Source organism: Chamaea fasciata, unplaced genomic scaffold (assembly GCF_029207755.1).
Source record: "Chamaea fasciata isolate MVZ Bird 193981 ecotype frontalis unplaced genomic scaffold, bChaFas1.0.hap1 SCAF_19, whole genome shotgun sequence".
NCBI lineage: Eukaryota > Metazoa > Chordata > Aves > Passeriformes > Sylviidae > Chamaea > Chamaea fasciata.
In genome coordinates this window covers 6,925,858-6,944,638 of record NW_027094104.1, presented here as the reverse complement: position 1 = coordinate 6,944,638, position 18,781 = coordinate 6,925,858, and the positions used below count along the sequence as shown (strand labels likewise).

At 52.2% G+C, this 18,781-nt stretch overlaps 3 protein-coding genes and 3 non-coding genes across 8 annotated transcripts; 4 read left to right on the top strand and 2 right to left on the bottom strand.

Annotated features, from left to right (window-relative positions):
• The first annotated feature begins 14 nt into the window (after positions 1 to 14).
• ATP5PD (ATP synthase peripheral stalk subunit d) lies at positions 15 to 2,421 on the top strand. Of its 2 annotated transcripts, none has more exons than XM_066200720.1 (6): positions 15 to 83; positions 433 to 562; positions 1,100 to 1,196; positions 1,668 to 1,739; positions 2,035 to 2,097; positions 2,214 to 2,421. In XM_066200720.1, the coding sequence occupies exons 2-6, from the start codon at positions 441 to 443 to the stop codon at positions 2,343 to 2,345; spliced, it is 486 nt and encodes a 161-aa protein (XP_066056817.1). In that variant the 5' UTR covers positions 15 to 83; positions 433 to 440; the 3' UTR covers positions 2,346 to 2,421. The 2 variants fall into 2 exon arrangements, with proteins under 2 accessions (XP_066056817.1, XP_066056818.1); XM_066200721.1 differs by lacking the exon at positions 15 to 83 and adding an exon at positions 268 to 292.
• Positions 2,422 to 3,110: 689 nt separating this feature from the next.
• LOC136299295 (5-hydroxytryptamine receptor 3A-like) lies at positions 3,111 to 7,220 on the bottom strand. The gene is made up of 9 exons (XM_066200769.1): positions 7,172 to 7,220; positions 6,826 to 6,986; positions 6,336 to 6,380; positions 6,136 to 6,245; positions 5,320 to 5,486; positions 4,420 to 4,583; positions 4,063 to 4,273; positions 3,727 to 3,846; positions 3,111 to 3,571 (listed from the first exon to the last, which is right to left on the bottom strand). Exons 1-9 carry the CDS (start codon positions 7,218 to 7,220, stop codon positions 3,345 to 3,347), a joined length of 1,254 nt encoding a protein of 417 aa, XP_066056866.1. The 3' UTR covers positions 3,111 to 3,344.
• A 1,560-nt stretch (positions 7,221 to 8,780) lies between these two features.
• On the top strand, positions 8,781 to 8,853 carry TRNAR-UCG (transfer RNA arginine (anticodon UCG)). The gene has a single exon. It is a non-coding gene; the product is annotated as a tRNA-Arg (tRNA).
• Positions 8,854 to 9,089: 236 nt separating this feature from the next.
• TRNAR-CCU (transfer RNA arginine (anticodon CCU)) lies at positions 9,090 to 9,162 on the top strand. The gene has a single exon. It is a non-coding gene; the product is annotated as a tRNA-Arg (tRNA).
• A 2,494-nt stretch (positions 9,163 to 11,656) lies between these two features.
• TRNAR-CCU (transfer RNA arginine (anticodon CCU)) lies at positions 11,657 to 11,729 on the top strand. The gene has a single exon. It is a non-coding gene; the product is annotated as a tRNA-Arg (tRNA).
• Positions 11,730 to 13,397: 1,668 nt separating this feature from the next.
• MRPL58 (mitochondrial ribosomal protein L58) lies at positions 13,398 to 15,581 on the bottom strand. Of its 2 annotated transcripts, none has more exons than XM_066200370.1 (6): positions 15,415 to 15,581; positions 15,062 to 15,098; positions 14,887 to 14,946; positions 14,189 to 14,271; positions 13,915 to 14,084; positions 13,398 to 13,637 (listed from the first exon to the last, which is right to left on the bottom strand). In XM_066200370.1, exons 1-6 carry the CDS (start codon positions 15,565 to 15,567, stop codon positions 13,553 to 13,555), a joined length of 588 nt encoding a protein of 195 aa, XP_066056467.1. In that variant the 5' UTR covers positions 15,568 to 15,581; the 3' UTR covers positions 13,398 to 13,552. The 2 variants fall into 2 exon arrangements, with proteins under 2 accessions (XP_066056467.1, XP_066056468.1); XM_066200371.1 differs by having other exon boundaries at positions 15,062 to 15,095.
• Positions 15,582 to 18,781: the final 3,200 nt, after the last annotated feature.

Sequence of the window (18,781 nt, the reverse complement as noted above, 5' to 3'; positions counted from 1 at the left end):
GGTGGAGCCGCGTTCTGATTGGGCGGCAGGAGCGGAGGGGGCGGTACTTCCGGCGGCGGGCAGTGCGGTGTCGGTCAGTGAAGGTGAGAGCGGGGCCGGGGGGCGGTACGGGCTCCGGGAAAGGATCCCGGGGACGGGGAGCGGCATCTGGAATCCCGAGGCTGGAGGGCAGGACAGGCCGGGGACGCCCTCGGCGGTGGGAGAGGACGGGGCCAGCGTGAGGTGGCGGCGGGGCTCAGCAGCGACCCCGGTGCCCGCGTTCTCTCCGTGTCCCGATCCCCCGGTGCCCCCGGTCCGTGCCCGGACCCCTCCCGTGTCCTCGCCCCCCGTGTCCCGCCCCAGCCCGCCCCTCGGTGCCGCGTTCCCGGCCGGGGCCGCCCTCCCCAGCCCGGGCCCCGGCGCGCTGTGACCCACCGCTGTCTCCCGGGCCAGGCGGCGCCATGTCGGGACGCAGAGCTGCCCTCAAGGCCGTGGACTGGGCGGCCTTCGCCGAGCGGGTGCCCCCGAACCAGCGAGCCATGTTCAACGCCTTGAAGACCCGCAACGATGCGCTGACGGCCCGGTGAGTGCCCGCCCCGCCCGGCAGGGCCCGCGCCCGGCTCCGAGCGCTGTGGCTGTCGCTGTGCTCCCGCAGGAGTGGCCTCGCAGGTATTAAAGCGGGTCACCTTGAGGCAGCTGGTGGCTTTTTTTGGCAAATCACCTTTAGTTAATCCTCCCCAGAGTAAACCCACAGCTGCAGTTCTGTGAACGCGCTTTGCTTTGGCACGAGTTTGTCGCTGTTAAATGCTCTACAAATTCACGTGTGGTTCTCAAATCCTTCAGCGGCCCCTGTCTGATACACGTGCTGGCTGCTGCCGGGAATGTTGCTGATTGCCTCTGGCTCAGTGTTGTGCAGCAGCCTTGTCCTTCCTTGAGGGGCTGAGTGCAGAGGGGCAGAGCTGCAGGCTGAGCTCTGTCTGTCTGTCCAGAGCAGCCTGTTCCAAGGGCAGAGGGATTTGCAGGAATGGCTCTTTTCAAACCTGGAAACACCTAAAGTAAACAGAGCAGGCTGTGCTGATGCTGAGGTTGCTGCTCATGTGTGCTGTGTCCCACCCCTCAGGCTGGCTGCGCTGCCAGAGAAGCCCCCGGCCATCGACTGGGCTTTCTACAAAGCCAATGTTGCCAAAGCTGGGATGGTGGATGAGTTCCAGAAGAAGGTCAGTCTCCTTGCCAGCTGGGTGTTGCTCTTTGCAGTTTAACTGGGGTATTGAGAGGAAAACACTCGGATTGGCAGAGGAGGTTGGTTGTGTCTCTATGGAAATTTGCCTCCCAAGAGTGGAGGCACCCGCTGAGCTCAGATGGGTCTGGGAGCTTTGTGTGGGGGCAATAACTCTGTGACAGGGCAAGTCTGTGCTGTTGGACCTTCCAGCTTCCTTCCAGTGCTGTGAGAAATGGGTGGTGGTGGGGAAGACAGAGAAGATGGCTGGAAGCTCCTGGGTGATGCAAGGGCCACTTGGGAGGGACGGGACAGCTGCACTGATCACTTTTAGCTCATTAACTTCCATGCTTGTGAGCAGGTCCTAGGAAGAAAGGAGGGAATGCTTCCCTGCTGCTAGGGAAGATGACCTCGCTGTGAGGGCTTGTTTCAGTCAAAGAAACCTTATAAAAATTTGTCTTCCTATTTACAGTTCAGTGCACTAAAGGTTCCTGAGCCAGTGGATACACAAACTGCCAAGATTGATGCCCAGGAGAAGGAAGCTGTAAGTGAGCCATTCCTGCTGCTGGGGTTGTCCCTGCCTTCTGTGGGGATGGGAAGGGCAGGGCATCCTGAGCCAGGGCACAGCTCTGCCCTTCACACGTGTCCCTGTCTTTCTCAGCAAGGGCATCCCTGCACAAGGAAGGGTTTGGCTGTTTGGGATCTGCTGGAGATTCCATCAGTTACCCAATGTCACGATGGATTTTAATGCCAACTGAGAGCATGGTGGGGGGTGTGTGTGTGCAGGTTTGCTGTGGGTCAGTGCCTTTATCACTCCCCACATCCTCTGCTCTCCCCAGGCCAAGAGCACTGCTGAGTACATCCAGGCTTCCAAAGCCCGCATCGCCCAGTACGAGCAGCAGGTGAGGCTGGGCTTTGCTCAGGGAATATTCTCTGGCACGCCCCTTCCTCTCCTGGGTGTGCTTTACTCCTTCCTGCTCACCACTGACTTGTGATGTGTCTGTCCCTGCTTCCACAGCTCCAGAAGCTCAAGAGCATGATTCCCTTTGAACAGATGACATTTGAAGACTTGACTGACGCCTTCCCTGAAACCAAACTGAACAAGGAGAAGTATCCATTCTGGCCCCACAAGCCAATTGCTGATCTGTAAACTGGTTAGGGAGCAGTTTAATTACTGTCAGACTCCATGATCTTATAAATAAAGAGCTTTCTCTCTCTGTGGCTTAGATCTTAGACATGAGTTCTGAGTAACATGGAGCAATACAGAAACTTGCAAACATTCCACTTTTCCTGGATTTTGTGTTTTCTACCCATGATCTTGTTTTGGTAGCAAGGGCCCTGTCCCGCTGATCAAACTGAGCCCTGTGAAATGCAAATAAACCTCCTGTCACTCTGTTACCACGAGGTGCAGGGAATGGAGTTCTTCTGCCCATGCAGTAGACACTTGCTCAGAAGTTTAGCATGTGTAGCCCTTTGAGAGTCTGGAGTGCATTTGGCAGTGATTTATGTGTGTCTGGAGTGTCTCGGGACTTCTGCAGGTGCAGGTCTGGGGCTGTTTTCTGGGCTGATTGTGATTGTTTAGGAGAAGCCAGTTGCAAAAGGAGTTGAAGGAGTGTTGAGATGCACATTAAAAAGGTTACTTTTTTAGTTATTTCTAAAAACACTTAATCCTGGTGCTCCTTTTCTCTTTGCCCTGGATTTCTGAAGGCTGCTGATCTCACTGGAACTCACAGAAACAATAGCAAAGACTTGCATTGTTTTATTTAATAATCTGAGGTGGAATTCTTAAACACCTTCCCTCAAGATAGAAACTCCTCTAAGAGAAGTCAATCAACTCCCTTTCCTCTTGGTCATGTTTGGGGTCAGAATTAGATAGATAGAATGAAGGTGTTACCCCCAGATTTTACAGCTCTTTTATTCAAATACCTTAGTAGCCCTCAGAATACTTCAAGAACATCCGTAGTTCTACTGAACCAGAGTACAAAGCACTACGCATGCAGATCTCTGGTCCTGTGGCTTTGGATTTTAATTTTATTTTATTCAGGCAACTGAACTGCAGCTCTGTGAACTGAGAAGGAACAAATTACAGCAGCGGGTCAGAAGCAACACAGTAGAGAACAACTAAGCTGGCAGTGGGCAGAGCTGATCTTCAGCTGCTCCATTTTACAGAAATCACAGTAAAAAAGAACAGGGACAGGAGGAGGTGGCTGTAGAGAAGCACCTTCTCCAGAACTGGCAGAAACTGTCCCAGCTCCTGCAGCTGCCAGAGGTGCTTGTTTGGCTGCCCTTGTCCCTGGGCTGCCTTGGGAGGGTGCAGCAGTGGGGGACCCCCCTTGGCTGGGTTACCTGGGGAGCTCTTGGGCAGATCCTGTGGGTCTGAGGGAGCAAAGGGCACCGTCAGCACAGCGGGGCCAGCACTGCTCACACTGCCTGGGGCACTGCTTGCCCTGAGGAAACCCACCCTGCCTCCAACAAATGTGCAGGACGATGCCCCAAAGCTCCTCTGCTAAAGGTGTCAGGGGTTGCTTTACCTTGCTGGAAGCTTCTGAGGACCTTGTCCAAGCGCAGGGATTTGCGCTGCTGGTACAACAGGAAGAAGGTGTCTAACACAGCCATGATCATGAGCAGGAAGGTGCCCAGGAAAAACACCACTGCAGAGCAACAGGAAAACAGAAAGCTCTGGTTAAATGCCATTTTCTTATGTTCCATTGCCTGGTGGGGAACAGGGAGAGTCTAACCTCAGCAAGCTAATCAAACTTAGCTGTTCACGACTTCAGCGATCATTAGTGTGTCTATAAGCACCCAAAGACCTTCCTTAGGGCTGCCACTTGCCTGAAAATCAGGGTTTATTCGATAAAGGTGAGTACCTATTATGGGTGGTTTGTTGGAGGAAGTTGGGAGGCTGTTGTTGAGAATCACAGCCAGCATGGAGCTGCCGAGGATGATGGCAATCTGGAAGTTGATTTTCTCCTCAAGAGAACTGGGTCCAAACAACACAGCCATGTCCAGCAAGTACAGGGCACACGTTGGGAGGATCAGGTTCAGAATGTAGAGAGTGGGTCGTCTCTCCATGGAAATCTGTTGAGGAAGATGGGCAAAATTTGATGAGCGGGAGATGAAATGTTTTGGCAAATGCTGGTCCCCGAATGTGAAAAATTGCCTTGTTTTATATTGGGGTTCTTGGTGCCAAATCAGTGCAATATAATATGGAACTGCCACCATACCACGTAGGTGACCACAGAAAATCCTTTGTCATCCACCATTTCCGTGAATTCAAGGATGCTCAGGTTGGTGAACTTCCATTCTCCATCATTTAGGAAGAAATTCTCGCTGTCTTTCATCATCTCAGCTGGTGTCCGTCTCGTCTTCATGACTAACTCTGTTACTGCTTGGGCAGGAGGCAGAGGGGGGAGGGAAGTTGAAGAATTTAGGAATTTCTTAGAGGTCAGTTATTCCTCTCCCTTTCCCACCCAAGTGAGGGTGCAGACAGAGAGAGGGAAGGTTTCATGCACTACTCGGGTTTCTCAGCCCATGAGGGAGAAATTAGAAAGGTCTCAGTGAAGAGGCTTGGCTGGACCTCTGGGAATGTGGACCAGAGGGGAAACATCTGGTGAATTAGGGCAGTTGTCATTTGTGGATGGGACCAGGAAGATTTTGTGTCACCTCTGCTTATATTTCAGCCTTTCCTGATGGGATGAGCTCTTGAGCTGCAGTTTGAATCCCTGAAACTGTCCTTTTAGTGGTTGGATTTGATGCCCTTGGAAATACTTTCCAACCTTAGGATTCTATGATTGATTTCCTCCCATTTCCAAGGCTTTTTTATGCTATGTGGACAAATAGCAGTTTTGCAGGAAGCCTCCTAGTCCCGGGTCTCTTGGTTTGTAGAAACCAGTCATGGGAGGGGCTTGCCACAAAACATCCAGATTGTTCCAGAGGTGTTGCTCGGAAATGTGCCAGGACAGAATGGCAGCATCTTAACTCATTTTCCTGGTCTCATATGACCTCAACCCCACTGTGAGTGTGTGGTGCTGCTCAGGAGCCCAGGAGTTACCAGGGCCCATCTCATCTAGTTCTTCTCCTCCAAATTCAGCCCAGAGGTGGTTAAACTCAGCCTGTAGCTGTACCTGGGTAGAGGAATGAAGCTATGCTCACGTTGCACGTCTGGGAGTCGAAGGGGAACTTGAGGATTATCAAACTGCACGTCAGGGTGACCTGGAAGGGCCGGGTGGAGTTGAAGCTGCCGTTGTGCATGAGAACCATGTAATTCAGCTCTGGGTTTTGCCCGTTCACTCTGGAGGGAACAGACAGGGAGAGTAACTGAGCCTGAGATGCTGCCTGTGCCTCTGTCTCAATAAACCAGGCTGTGAGCACCCTGTTGGGTGGCTCTGAGCCATCACCCAGCCATGGGATGCAGCAGGAGGAGAAGAAACCAGGGCTGGGAGAAGGGCTCATGACCCCTTTGGCACCAAGGTTTGCTGTAACTCTGCACGTCCTGAGCACCTCCTGCCTCTGCCCTCTGCTTTCTGCCCTCATCAGGGCTGGGGCTCATTCCTGGCTCTGCCTCTCACTCCTTTCTCCCTCGGGAGAGCTGGTGGAGGTGCCCATCCCTCTGTCAGACCCTCAGTGCTCTGTCCTGTATTTTTCCACATACTACTAAAAGTCACTTTATTCCACAGCAGTGCTGGTTTCTGCTGCTTCCTCGGCTTCAGCTACAGCTCAGACGGGATATTTCAGGAGCTGTTACAGTATTACAGGGCCACTAAGTGCTTTACATAAACTGTGGTCACCATTAATCTAAATTAGGAGGCTCTTGGTTACAGAGAGCTCAAGGGAACAACTTTTAGCCATCTGAGTTTATCCCATTTCCTATAATATAACCAACAGTTTGCATCCATTGTATTTCTGTTAAGCCAGTGGATAAAAATAAAAGGGGAACCTACCGCTCTAAGATGAAGATGGGAGGCGACCAATATGCATCCATGGGCAGAACAATTTCAGAAATATTACAGAAATCCTGTGGGTCCCAGGTTGCAAAAAGGTTTTGCCATTCCTGAGGGAAGAAGTTGCAGGAGATGAGCTCTAGGCAGGGCACCAGGCTTTGTGTTGGGCATCAGGAGAGAAACGCTCTTGAGGGACCTACCAGGTTCAGGACGAAGTAAAAACTGACTGTCTGGAGCTTTTCCACCTGGAGAAACAAAGATGTTTAGCTGATTTTCTTAGATATATCCAATGAAGAAGCTCTTCCCTAATCACAGACTGCAGTAACTGGGCTTGGGAGCAGAGCTCATGGCTCTTGATCCTATGGCTGAAGAATGGGAGCACACAGTCCAGTGGTTAGGAAAAATAATAGATTACTGTTAACATTTCCATGGCAGTGTCCTGCAAATGCACTGCCCAGTTCACGCACTCTGCGGGGTTTTTGGAGCCTCCTACAAAGCAGGCTGCTCGTCTGGATGTGACTTCTGGAAGGAGTGGGAGAAAATACTCCAGACCTTCCAAAAGTGCTTTCAGCAGAAAGCTGAGATGGAAGGGGCTAATTCTCACCCCTGTGGACTTGCTGTCAGAAGACTCAAACCCTGGCCTAGTAATAGCCCAGTTTTCTGTTGTAGAGAATCATTTTGGGTCCTTACCACAGAGAGAATTGCCACCAGAAAGAAATCCAGCGTCACTTCCACAGGCTCCTGCAGGTTTATCTTGGGCAGAATGTACGTGTGCAGCTTGTCATGAGAGGAGATGTTCAGGTAGTCGACAATGTCATAGTAGGTGCAGAGGTACTTTGGAGCAGCCCCTGCTGGAAAGAGAATTCCACTTGAAACAGAAAAAAACATCAGGCAAGACCACAACCTGTGAGAGATGCATCAAAAGAGAAAGGTTGTGGAGCTGTGGATGTGAAAAACATTGCTAACGCACAAAAATCCCTTCTTACACAGGTGAGAACAGAATTCCTCGAAGGTTTTCTATCCCCCTTGCACTTACCTGTCCCGAGAGAAAAGGTGAGGATGGCTACAAAAACTCCCTGCATCATCTCCTGCTTCCAAACAAGGAGGAGAATGGTACCGTGTGTCTTATGAACTGGTTCAGGACACGTCATTTGTTATGTGGAAGTTGATTTGATATTTATTAATGAGGGATGGATTTTTGTAAACAGACATTTTATCTGTTAGAAGGAAGAATTTGCTAATGGTTTGATGCACTCAGCTGGCTCTTGGGAGTAGCCTTTAGTTGTGGTCAAGTAAAAGTAAGGTCATTAAAAAAAATCCAACAATTTGAGGGAGCGGAAAAGAAAGGGCCCATTCCCACAAAGAAAAGGCAAAGAGCCAGAGCTACTCAGTAACAAATTTAGTGTCATTTACAGGGCTGAGAGTTTGCTGCGACCCCACTGAAATGGATCAGGAATTGGTGCCTGTGTGACTGAGGGCTGTGGGGGAGGCTGCTCTCCTCTGAGCCCCGTCCTGCTCCCCAGCAGACCACACCGTGTCTTCATTTCCCACTGAACTTTCTATGCATCCATATATTTTCTTGTTCTGCCTCCTTGCTGATCTCCCGTGCTCCTTATGTTCTTTTCTGAGTCTTCACAGTCAAGATGAAAGACTCAGAGACTTGTGGGGTTTTTATCTGTCTGTGTTTTCCTCTGCTGCCCTCCTCTACATCTCTGCCTTTTTTTTTCTGCCGTCATCCCAGTAATCCTTGTGGGTCCCTTCCAACGCAGGATGTTCCACGATTCTGTGATTCATGTGAATGGCTCCAGGACAGCAATTGCAGTCATCAAGTCCCACATTCCCCATGGCAGCGGGTGGTCCTTCCCCAGCCACGTCCCCTGCCATCCCCCCTGTCCCCCACGGACTCCCATGTCCCATTGCCAGGCCCCCCGTCCCCCGCGGAATTCCACGTCCCCCACGCATCTCCGTGCCCCCATGGACTCCCGTGTCCCCTGCTATGGGTTTAACCCACACTCCTGAGGGTCCAGCCTTGCAGGGACGTGGCTGTAATAATGAGCGAGACAGTTGATCGCGAGTGCCCTGAAAAATCAAAAAAGGATTTTAATAGAGATGAAAAATAATACAAAAGGCAAAACAACAAAGTCGAGCACAGCACAGAGACAAACTCTTTGCCTGCTACAGCACCTTGAAAAGCGAGAAGCAAAAAGCGTGGAGTTCCTTTGTTCTCCCTCTTTCGTACAAAATAGCTTAGGTGGGCTTTTTGGCCATCGCCCCAATGAGTGTACCAAGAGTCTTTGAGTAACATTTCCAGAGTCCAGTCTACACTTCGGGGCTGGCTCCGAGCCAATGACGAAGGGAAATCCACAGAACTTGCTAGCTAACTTCTTAACATGTCAAAAGGTAAAGTGAGACTCTTTCCCTAACTGGAAGCACCTGCTGGAGGTGCAGGGATTGCATTACCACGCCCTGCCATCCGCCCGTGTGTCCCCCGGACCTCCGTGTTCCCCACAGACCTCTGTGTCCCCCCGTGTCCCCCCGTGTCCCCCCGTGTCCCCCCGTGTCCCCCCGTGTCCCCGGAGGTCTCCGGGAGGGGCGCGGGGGTGATTCCGCGGGTTGGCAGCATCACTGGGGGGCTTCAGCGCAGCGACCGCGTGGCCTAATGGATAAGGCGTCTGACTTCGGATCAGAAGATTGAGGGTTCGAGTCCCTTCGTGGTCGGCATTTTCCCCCCCTCCCCCTCACTTTTGAATCATCTTTTCCCGTTTCTCCCGTTGCGTCCCTGTCGTTCCGGGGGACGGAAGGCAAAGGCGAGCCCCGGCTGGGCGGCGGCGCTCCCGGTGCGGCCCGGCCCAGCCCCGGGGCTGTCGCTGTCCGCGTCCCGCCGCTGGCCCCGGGGCGCCCCCTCAGCGCGGGCTCGGGGGGGTTCTCGCGGGCCGGGGCGCGCGCCCTGCGCAGCCCCAGTGGCCTAATGGATAAGGCACTGGCCTCCTAAGCCAGGGATTGTGGGTTCGAGTCCCATCTGGGGTGAGCGCTCGGTTTTGTTTCCATGCTCTTTCTCCCCGTTTCGGCGCCGCCGGGCCTCCTCTTCCCCCTCTTCCTCCTCCTGCCCCTGCGGCCCCTGCCTGTGGCTGCTTGGTGGGAAGACATTCCCCATTCCGGTGGGAGATGCCAGGTGAGGAGGTTGATGCGCCGGGAGAACCCAGAGGTGCGGATAGACCGGTGTCCCGTCCAAGCACGGCGCTGGACGCGGAGCCTGGTGCGGGGAAAGGCCAAAGAGGGAGGTCGGGGTGGTCCGTGATGTGCTTTGGGACAGCGAGGTCCCCATGGCAGCTCCAGGCTCTCTCCACGTGCCAAAGCTGCAGCTGATGGCATGATGTGACTGTCTGCTCCCGGCCAGCGATCCCTGTTCAGACTTCATGGAAAAAGGAAACAACGAGGAGCAGCTACAAACTGCCCCAGGCTCGGGTGCAAAGGTGGATGTTTTGTCCAGCAAATTGTGTGATCCCAGAGTCCAGGTGAGGCTGTGATCGAGGGGATAACAACCAGCTTTGCTTTGGGCCCTGTAGACAAGAAGAGAGGTGTTAATGAAAAGCTGATTTTTGGAGGGATGTTAGTGAAAAGATGGCTCTGGCCAGGTCATGGACATCCTTCAGGGTGTCCCAGAAGGCGCCAAAGCAGAGCAGATGCAGTTGTTTAATTACCTTTGTCTAGGCAGAGCTGGGTTTTTCTTGAGTCAGGGAATTCCAGCTGCATTTTTCTCTCCTTCCAGGTGCTCCCTGAAGCCCACGGATGCTGGTTCATGTCCACCTTGCATGGAGGACCTCTTCCTGGAACAGGACAAGCTGGCATGGTCGGGAAGCTTTACTCAACCAGAAATCATGTCTCCATGAGGGGCTGGTCAGTGGGGTCACAGAGCTCGGCTGTGCTGCCCTGGGACCAAAGTCCTCCCCGTAAGTGTCTTTGGGATAAGGCCCTCTCAGATTTGTTGCATTAAAAGGCTGCCCGGAGGGTCTTTTCCTGCGGAGTTAATGGATTTTAAAGGCAGCTGTGGTCAGGGTAATGCCACACCAGTAAAACACAAAGTGAAGCTTCTTTTTAAGTAGTTTTTCTCTCTAAGGTGTGGGAGGCTCTGCTGTCTGGAAAGCAACGAGCCTGCCTAAGTTTGGGGCACTGGACCACTGACCCCTTCGCGTGGTGGGCTTCAGGAAACTTTTTTGGGGATTAGGGGATTAGATGAGAAATACGGGTTTTGGGGAGAGCAGCTGCAGCAGGAGGAGAACAAACAAGAGGTTGATGGGGCCGTGGTGTTTTTCCAGTGTTCCAGTTGTTCTGCTGTAGCAATGCCTGTCACCGGTGGCACAGTGACACCGTGATGGTCACATCTACAGTGAACTAGTGACACACGAGGCCCCAGGGGAGGGAGGAGCTCCATCACCAGGATTGGGTCGGGGAAGCCAGTCACACTTCCAGGAGGGATGGAGAGTGGGGGATGCCCTGGGGTGAATGTGTGGGATACTCAGGGGGTGTCAGGGGACACCCGGGGAGCCCCCAGTGTATGACACTGCCCATGACCACCTCTGTGGGTGACCATGTGGCATGATGGATAAGGCGTCTGATTTTGGATCAGAAGATTGAGGGTTTGAGTCCCTCCGTGGTTGTTTTAAAGCCGCCAGAGATCCTCGAGGCATACAATTTCCCCGCGCCGGGATTCGGCGGGGAATCCCTGAGGGATGAGAGCACCTCGGGGGTGGGATTCAGCGGGGCAAAGCTGCAGAGAACGTGCCTGTGCTGGGGCAGATTCGGCTGATATAGCCCGGGTGTTTCTGCCAGTGAGGGGCAGTTCGCACCGCACGGCGGGGCAGCGCTGGGGGCGGGCGAACCTCAGCCCCAGCAGGGGCCAGCTCCTGGGAAGGGGATGGGCGGAGACAAGGTGGGCTGAGATTTCCCCCGCTGCCGGGAGCGCCGGGTGGGTCACCGGGGGTTGGGCTGAAGCTCAGTGTGCTGTGTCCCGGTGGGAATACCAACTCACTGTCCCCCCCGTGTGCGGGGCGCCGCTGGATCCAGCCGGAGCGGCGGGTGTTTAAGGCCCTGAAACCCCACGTGGGACTCGACCTCACGCATCCTCTCTCAGCGGAGCAGAGCTTTGTCCGCTCGGCCACCGGGCCCGCAGCTCCCCGCGCCGCCTCCGCGGGGTCCGGAGCGAGCGGCGCGTTCCGGGGACGGTTTGGGGCTTCGTTGCACCCCAAACCCGCACCCCAGCTCCCGATGGGGCCAAGCGGGAGAAGGAGGCTGCGCGGGGATCTCCATTCCCGCCCATACATCCCTACCTCGCTTTAGCTGAGCTGCGCCGGGAGCTGTGGGAGATGGAGGCGGGCGGGGAGCGGGGCCTCGCTCTGCGGGCTGTTCAGATCGGGGTGGTGCCAGAAATACCGACCAGGAACTCCCCACTCCGACCCACGGCCGCGGTCCCGTCTGGCTAGCAGAGAGTTAAGTGACGGCGCCTGTACGGCGGCATTGTGCGGCCCCAGTGGCCTAATGGATAAGGCATTGGCCTCCTAAGCCAGGGATTGTGGGTTCGAGTCCCATCTGGGGTGATTCTTTTCCGTGCCGGGGTGTCCCGCGGGGTCCGGCCCGTGGGGTTCGCTCAACGCCGTGCGCCCCTTCCCGCAGCCCCGGCCGCCTCCCCCGCTCTGCGTCTCGCACCTCGCGGCGGGAGGCGGACGTTTTTCGTGGTGTTAAACCAGGCGCAACCTCGGAATCTGTTTTTAATCCCTGAAATTCCCAGCTCCTCCGCGCCCCGCTGTCAGGCGCTCGTCCAAGGCTTTGCGCCCTTTGCTTGAAACAAAGTTTTTCAAATCTGGGGGAAGGGAGCCCCGAGCAGCGGGTGATCCTGGCAGCGAGGTCTCCTGGGGATGGGGAGGCTCAGCTGAGGCTGCTGCTGTCCTGGGTGGTGATGGTGGGAGAACGTTCGGTGTCACAAAAACATGGGAAGCAGCGGCGTCCCCTTGTTTGTAAAGGCCAGGGCACAGCACGGAGCTTCAGACGCCTGCCTGTACCTGTGAGAGCAGTGCTGGCAGGGACCTCCCTCTCCTGCCCAGGGAAGAAGGGGATTCCCCATCCCTGGAAGTGTTCAAAACGTGTGTGGATGTGGCATTTGGGGACGTGGTTTGATGGTGGACATGGCAGTGCTGGGTTGGACTTGATAAATCTTAGAGGTTTTTTTAACCCTGAGTGATTCAGCGGTTCCTTGCAGGAAAGCTTTTGGTGGGGGAAAATGTGAAACGAGGTGTCTGCTCCTGGTGCTGAGCAGGAATGCAGAGGCCGGAGCAGGGCTTTCTAAGATGTCAGGATGCATTCGGAGTGCTCCTGCATCCCCCCAGCATTCTGTTTTGGGGAGGATCTGGGCTTTGGACGCTGTTTTTGCAGATGTTAACATTCTGTCAGGGGAGAGCTCAAAGCTCCCCTTCCAAGGGGACGCAGCAGCAGAGCCCTGATACCTCCGTGTGCCCCAAATAAACCCCAGGGATGTCTTCCCTCTCTTATTTGGGGTTTTCCTAAAACAGAAGCACCTCTCCCCACCCCAGATGGGACTTGAACCCACAATCCCTGACTTAGAAGGCCAGTGCCTTATCCATTAGGCCCCTGGGGCCCTGTCCTACATCAAAAAAGGGTAATTTTGGTTTCTTTGAGCCTCCCAATAATCCCACTTGGCAGTGGTGAAACACATCACACCACAGAGCTTCATTCTCCTTAAACAGGGTCCACTAACGAGCCTGGAGGACTCATCCAAAGGATTCTGGTGTCCCACTTCAAAGGCTGGAAGCCTCCTGCACTCACAGGGTGGGTTCTGTCTCCTAGTGCTGAGATTTCTGCCAGATTCCTGATGTGGCCTTACCTTAACCAAATGATGTGCTTTGTTTGGTTAGATAAAAATCAAGGAAAGAAATAAAGTTGAAAGGAAGGAAATAGAAGGAAAGAAACAAGGGATACTCTAAGGGATGGACTTGATGATCCTTGAGGTCTTTTCCGAAGTGAATGCTTTAAGATTCTATTTTTCTACTTAGATGTGTTGTTGGGACTGCTTTTACTCTCCCCTTTCTTTCCCCAAAAATCTACTATAGCTTTGTGTTCAGCAGAAGAGGGTCCTCTGATGGAGCACAGGCTGCTTGAAGAACACAAAGAACATTAAAAAAACAGAATTTTTAGTTCCTCTCAAATGTGAACAATAATTATTCTGAAAAATGACTGACAGGCCATCACAGTGTTATCACTGGCTACAAAAGAAGATGTTAAATATTTTTATTTACACTTTCAGGTATTTTTATTCAATACAGCTCATGAGCTTAGCATCATTTACAGCTGCCAATGCCACTTCTTTAAGAACATGGAATGCCAAGGGCTTGGATCTCTGCTGTTCTCAGTCGAAATCTGCCTTCCTGCTCTGTTTTATAGCTGAGTGTATTTTTTTCTGTCGTAGCCGTTCACGGTTCATTTTTTCCACCCTAAAACAAAATCAAAAGATCCCTCAGTGCACAAAGAAAACATTTAAATATTCAACTTTTGAGATCTGATCAACCAACAAACATCCTCAGATAGAAAAAAAACAGCCCTTGTTCTGGGGATATCACCCAGGAAAGCAGTTAAAATCAAATGGATCAGTGATATTCCTTAAAAAAGTAAATTTAAAGGAGTATGAACAAAATAGTTTAAAAATGCTGCAAATGAAATTGTGTAACGTGATAGCCTGAACTCAAATAAAGACCATTTTAATGAAGATACCTCTCTATGAGTTTCTGTGTTGTCTCCTTAGACACCACCTTGGGTTTCTCAATCGCCTCCGTGACCATGGTCTGGATTTTTTCCAGGCAAATCGCCAGATTCCTCATTTGGTAGCGACTCTCCTCTGAGGTCACAATCAACTCACCAGCCCGGTTTATCTTATTCCTGTGCTGAAGGGATGGGAAAACGTGATGTGACCACTGAAACCTCGTTGGAACTGTCTTGTTCTGACACTGAGACATTGAAACCATGGTTGGGAGGGGAGGGTTGGTACCATCAGAGCCATTTTTTGTCTCACAGCTTCGGGAATCCAGTCGGCTGATGCCAGGTGGAACCGAACCTCCGCCTTGGAATTCACTGGGGGGAAAAAACCAGGATCTTTGTTTCCACGTCACAGCCTGCCTTCCTCAGATTTAGGAGATAATTCAGCCTGATCTCTGTTGGCTTTCAACATGGGATGCTTCCATGATGAATTTCCTGGAAGGTCACAGTTCTTTTCTCACTGTATTTTTACACACTGCTCTACAAGACAAACTTGTACCTGTCATGGTATTTGCCTTTCTAGACACTACACAATTTATTGCCAGCCACTGCCTCCCTCATTTTTAATGGCAGAACAGGCAGTATTTTAAGTTTATTTGAATTAAGCTGAGAATTTATTGCACAATGAACTTTCAGAATCCAGCTGGCTCTATTAAATTTGATCTATGGATAGAAGTGGTGTTCCCTGTGGCACCTGTAGCAGGAATGATCCCTGTAAGTGTTCCTAGGAGCATCACACGTGTTACCACTGGTCTCCAGCACTATGAAGACTCAGATGCTGTGTTAAAATGCAGGGTGATGACAATGACAAATAAGTGTCCAGCAGCGTGAAGACGCTGTTTAACTTCAAGTTCTCAATATTCTGCCACACGGTACAGAAAAACAACCAAAAATGGTGGGTTTTTTTCCAAGGGAGAAGCTGTTTCTCACCTTTATTAACGTTCTGCCCGCCGGGGCCGCTGCTCCGGCTGTAGGACACGGTCAGGCGAGCTGGAAGAGAGGAGCAGGGGCTGAGCCGGGCCGGGGCCGAGCTCGGAGCACGGAGCCGGTGCCTGGGGGAGCTGGCCGGCTCCCGGCAGGGGTGTGCTGGGCGTGGGGGGCTCACCCATGGGGATGTCGAGGACGGGCGGCTGCTGTTCCTGCTGGAAGACACATCGGGGGCGGTGCCGGGGGGATCCCTGGGGTCTGGGGGGATCCCGGGATCCCCGCTCGACCCGGGCACACGGGCTGGGACAGGGCCCGCCGGGCCCCGCCCACCCGCTCCGGCCACGCCCCTTTCCCCTCCGCCCCGCCCCACCACAACCGCCACGGCCGCGCTCCGCCCGCCCCGCCCCGTGACCCCGCCCACCAATGACAACTCATTAAATACAACCCACCTCCCCACTGTCAATCAACCAATACACCCCGCCCAAACCCCGCCCCTCGCCGTCTTCCTCTCCCCCCCCCCGCCCCTCTGACCGTGGTACGGGCGGCGGTTCCGTCCTGCCGCGGCGGGTACAGCTTGTCCAGGCTGTGGGAGCTCCGGTACTCGGTGCCGGCGCGCTGCGAGAACCGAGCGCACAGAAACGCCGGCCCCGGCCGGCACAGGCCCCTCAGCGTGTGCGCCGCCATGTTGGCCTCCGCGGTGCGCTCCCGCCAGGCGTCCCCGCGGAAACGGCGGCCGCGCGCCGCGTTCCGGGGGGGGCGGAGGCCGCGAGGGGGCGATTTGGGGGATAAAGGGAATCTTTTGGGGCGGGGGGGGGATGCACCTTGGGCGTGTGATGTCCGTGCTGGGGGGATGTGTGTGTGTGTCTGCAGCACTAATGGGAGGTGTTAAAAATGCATAATATGAAGTTGGCTTTTCGCAAATATCAGAATGAGTACTATATGTATAATTGTACTGTATTGGGGTTTTTTTGTTTGTTAATGGAGTTTAGGAAAGTGATGAGTGTATTTTCTGATTGTGACACAATGTAAGTGGTAAGAGGACTGTTTTTTTTTTTTTCTTTCTGACATCTGAAAGTGACCAGGCCAAACAGTGTGGGGAAGAGTCGTCACCTTGTGGCCCGGCATGAAGGCTGCTGGATTTCTGGTTTCTTTATCAAAATAAAAACAACCAAAAGCCTCAAGAAGAAAATTTATGAGACCCATGTTACCAGACGGAGTGGAGCCATCCACCAATGAACCTGTCAGAGAAGATGATTGAAAGGACACAGCAATCCTTAAATATCGAGGTCTGAAAGAGTGAAAGGTGTGCTGCTGGCTGATTTTATGCCAGGCACCCTCGGCCGAGAAAACTTCGCCTATTCTGTCTCCTTATTGTCAATTTTTTTTTTTTTAAATTAAACTTAGGAATTTCTATGAGAGAGTGGAACTCGTTTTTCACAGAGGTGTGTGGGGTTGCCAAGAGAGGGGTGTGTGGGGCCCGCGGGGGGATGAGGGAGGTCAGGGCTGGTTGTGGTGTCTGTGCCCCCCCAGACCTTCGTGGTGCCCAGTGCTGAAAATGAATATACATCCAGGGTTTTTTTAATGTATTGCGTCGTTTTTGCACCTAGAGTGCTTCAGTTTACACATTTTTATCCTCCCAAGAGCGCTGAAGAGTTACGTACAACCACACACATATGTATACATACAATTATTTCTTTGAGTGCTGACATAGCAGCAGCGGATGGAGGATGCAGGGGAGTGAGGCACTTGTGGAAATCGTTACTCTTGTTGGAGCTGTCAGGTTGGCTTGACAAGAAGGGTGTGCGTTCCAGAGGGGCAGGGATTGCTATTCCTGGCAGCCGGGAAATGCACAGGCAGGGATGGGCTGTCATTTGCTCTGGTGTTTTGACAGGAGCTGACAGTCTCTTATTTGAAACTGTGGATGAAGCCAAAATGGGTGTTCAGAAGCCGATACAGACTGTGTGACTGATCTGAGCTGAGTCCTGCCCAGATTATCCATCTAAAGTCAAGGAACTCAGTCCTCAGGAGGGAGCAAGTCGTGAACATGGATGGTTCTCAGCCCTGGCTGCAGCTGAGCACTTCAGGGCCACAGAGGGCTCCTCACTTTGCTTTAATCAAACTTCTGAGTCCCGGAGTTCTGCTACACTGCCCTTGTCCAAGCTCAGCTGAAAACAAAATGCTTTAAGGAAAAAACCCCGAGCTGTCAGAGGCAGACCGTGCCATCTGGTGACCTTAATTTCTAACAGGGAGCAGGTAAATGTTTGTGATTTCTAGCCAGGGGGATGGATAAAATACTGAAGGCAGGATGACTCATTTACCAGCTGTTGTCAAAGGTGTCTGGTGGTGGTTGTGCAGGAACACCCTCCAAGGACAGTGAAACAGAGGGGCTGGGAAAGGAGCTGGAAGGTCACACAGGTGAAGCCAGATCAGTCTAAAAGGACATTTGTCTGGCTGTGCTTCGTTCCCACTCTGCGTTGGCCTGACTTTGGTGTCAACCAAGAGAGCCAAACCTTTGGCATTCCAGCTGGAGAAATGAACTGCTTTGTCACTGATCCTGGCTGAAGAAGCCACCTCAGCCCCTTGGCGGTCGCTGGTGAGCAAAATCTATCAAGTGCCATCCCAGAAACCTGAGGGGAAAGGCTGAGGAGTCCAAGGATCCGGTCACTCCTTGTGGGAGTGAGGGTACAGGCTGGTAATGTAGGAGCAAGGTCCCTCAGGGCTTCAAAGGGCCTTCCAGAAGGTCTCAGTTGCTGTAAGAGAGGGAATATGCTGAATCCTTCCCGTGGGAGCTCTGCAAATCCCTTGAATTTGTGCTTCAAGTGCCCTCCACCCCCGTTTATACCAACAGGTGCCCTTCTGAAGGGTTATTCTAGCTGGTGGTGCAGTGAGAAGCCAAGCCTGATCTAATGGAACTGCACGTGTCTAAATGCCAGCTTTCAAATTCAGCATGAAACCAGACAGTTGATGAGCTGTGCCCTTATTGATTTTAATGCTGTGAGTTGAATAGGGTCACTGATTTTGCCAAATTCTGAAATTAAGAATGATTTCCTGTGACACTGTGCTTTTCCTCATCCATTTTAACTGCATGCAGCAATTCTCCTTTCTGTCATGAACTGTGGGGATGTGCTGTTAAGTAGCTGCTGCTCTCTGTTACACCAGTTTCTCTGGCAGAATGGTTGCTCAGCACTCTCTTGTTCCCTCTCAGTGGAGTTGTGTAGCTTTTCTTGGTGTTCCAAAAGCAATTGGAAAAGTTTAGATCAAAGGTGGCACAAAAGGCCAGAAGATGCTTATTTTCTCCTCCTCTGATCATTGAAAGCCTCAAGGCAGGAATCAAGTGACTCTGACTCACGCACAGTCAATCAGGACGTGTAAAAATGGCCACTAATATTTTTGGATGCAGAACAGCACTTTGCTGAACATGCCACTGATACACGGCAGCTGTGCCTTTGTCAAGCCAAGTACTAATATCATGTTACTTACATCAGTCATTTTTGGATTTGTGGTTTGCAAAAAAGGCCAAAAGAAAAATAGGATTTGAATTGGGAGCTTAGAAATTGTGTGGTTTTACAGAGACTTCGGAGCTGACAAAAGAGAAGTTTTATCGCGTGGCAGTGTTGGCAGTCCAAGCGCACAAAAATGTGTGTTATATAAATAATGCAGCGGAATAGTTCAGCATATTCTCTTTCCTTTCTGCAAGGGTGCCCGAAGCACTTTCTTGACCCAAATTGTACATGAAAATCAAAGAATTAACTCTTGTGCTGTTCTTAAAAGTAAAAAGGACTGTATGAGTTGTGAGAAAAAAAATCGATGCTTCTTTGTATTTGAGAGGAAAATAGAGCATTTAAAATATATTTAATGTGTTGTGCACTTAACTGTGATGCTGATCCACATGGGATTG

Coding starts and splice junctions, on each gene's coding strand:
- ATP5PD (XM_066200720.1), top strand. CDS start 441: ATGTCGGGACGCAGAGCTGCCCTCAAGGCCGTGGACTGGGCGGCCTTC. Junction 1,197..1,667: donor TGGATGAGTTCCAGAAGAAG/GTCAGTCTCCTT, acceptor TCCTATTTACAG/TTCAGTGCACTAAAGGTTCC. Junction 2,098..2,213: donor TCGCCCAGTACGAGCAGCAG/GTGAGGCTGGGC, acceptor CTGCTTCCACAG/CTCCAGAAGCTCAAGAGCAT.
- LOC136299295 (XM_066200769.1), bottom strand. CDS start 7,220: ATGATGCAGGGAGTTTTTGTAGCCATCCTCACCTTTTCTCTCGGGACA. Junction 4,274..4,419: donor TTTCTGTGGTCACCTACGTG/GTATGGTGGCAG, acceptor CTTCCTCAACAG/ATTTCCATGGAGAGACGACC. Junction 3,572..3,726: donor CCTCAGAAGCTTCCAGCAAG/GTAAAGCAACCC, acceptor TTGCTCCCTCAG/ACCCACAGGATCTGCCCAAG.
- MRPL58 (XM_066200370.1), bottom strand. CDS start 15,567: ATGGCGGCGCACACGCTGAGGGGCCTGTGCCGGCCGGGGCCGGCGTTT. Junction 15,099..15,414: donor GAACCGCCGCCCGTACCACG/GTCAGAGGGGCG, acceptor TGTGTCTTCCAG/CAGGAACAGCAGCCGCCCGT. Junction 13,638..13,914: donor ACACAGAAACTCATAGAGAG/GTATCTTCATTA, acceptor ATTTTGTTTTAG/GGTGGAAAAAATGAACCGTG.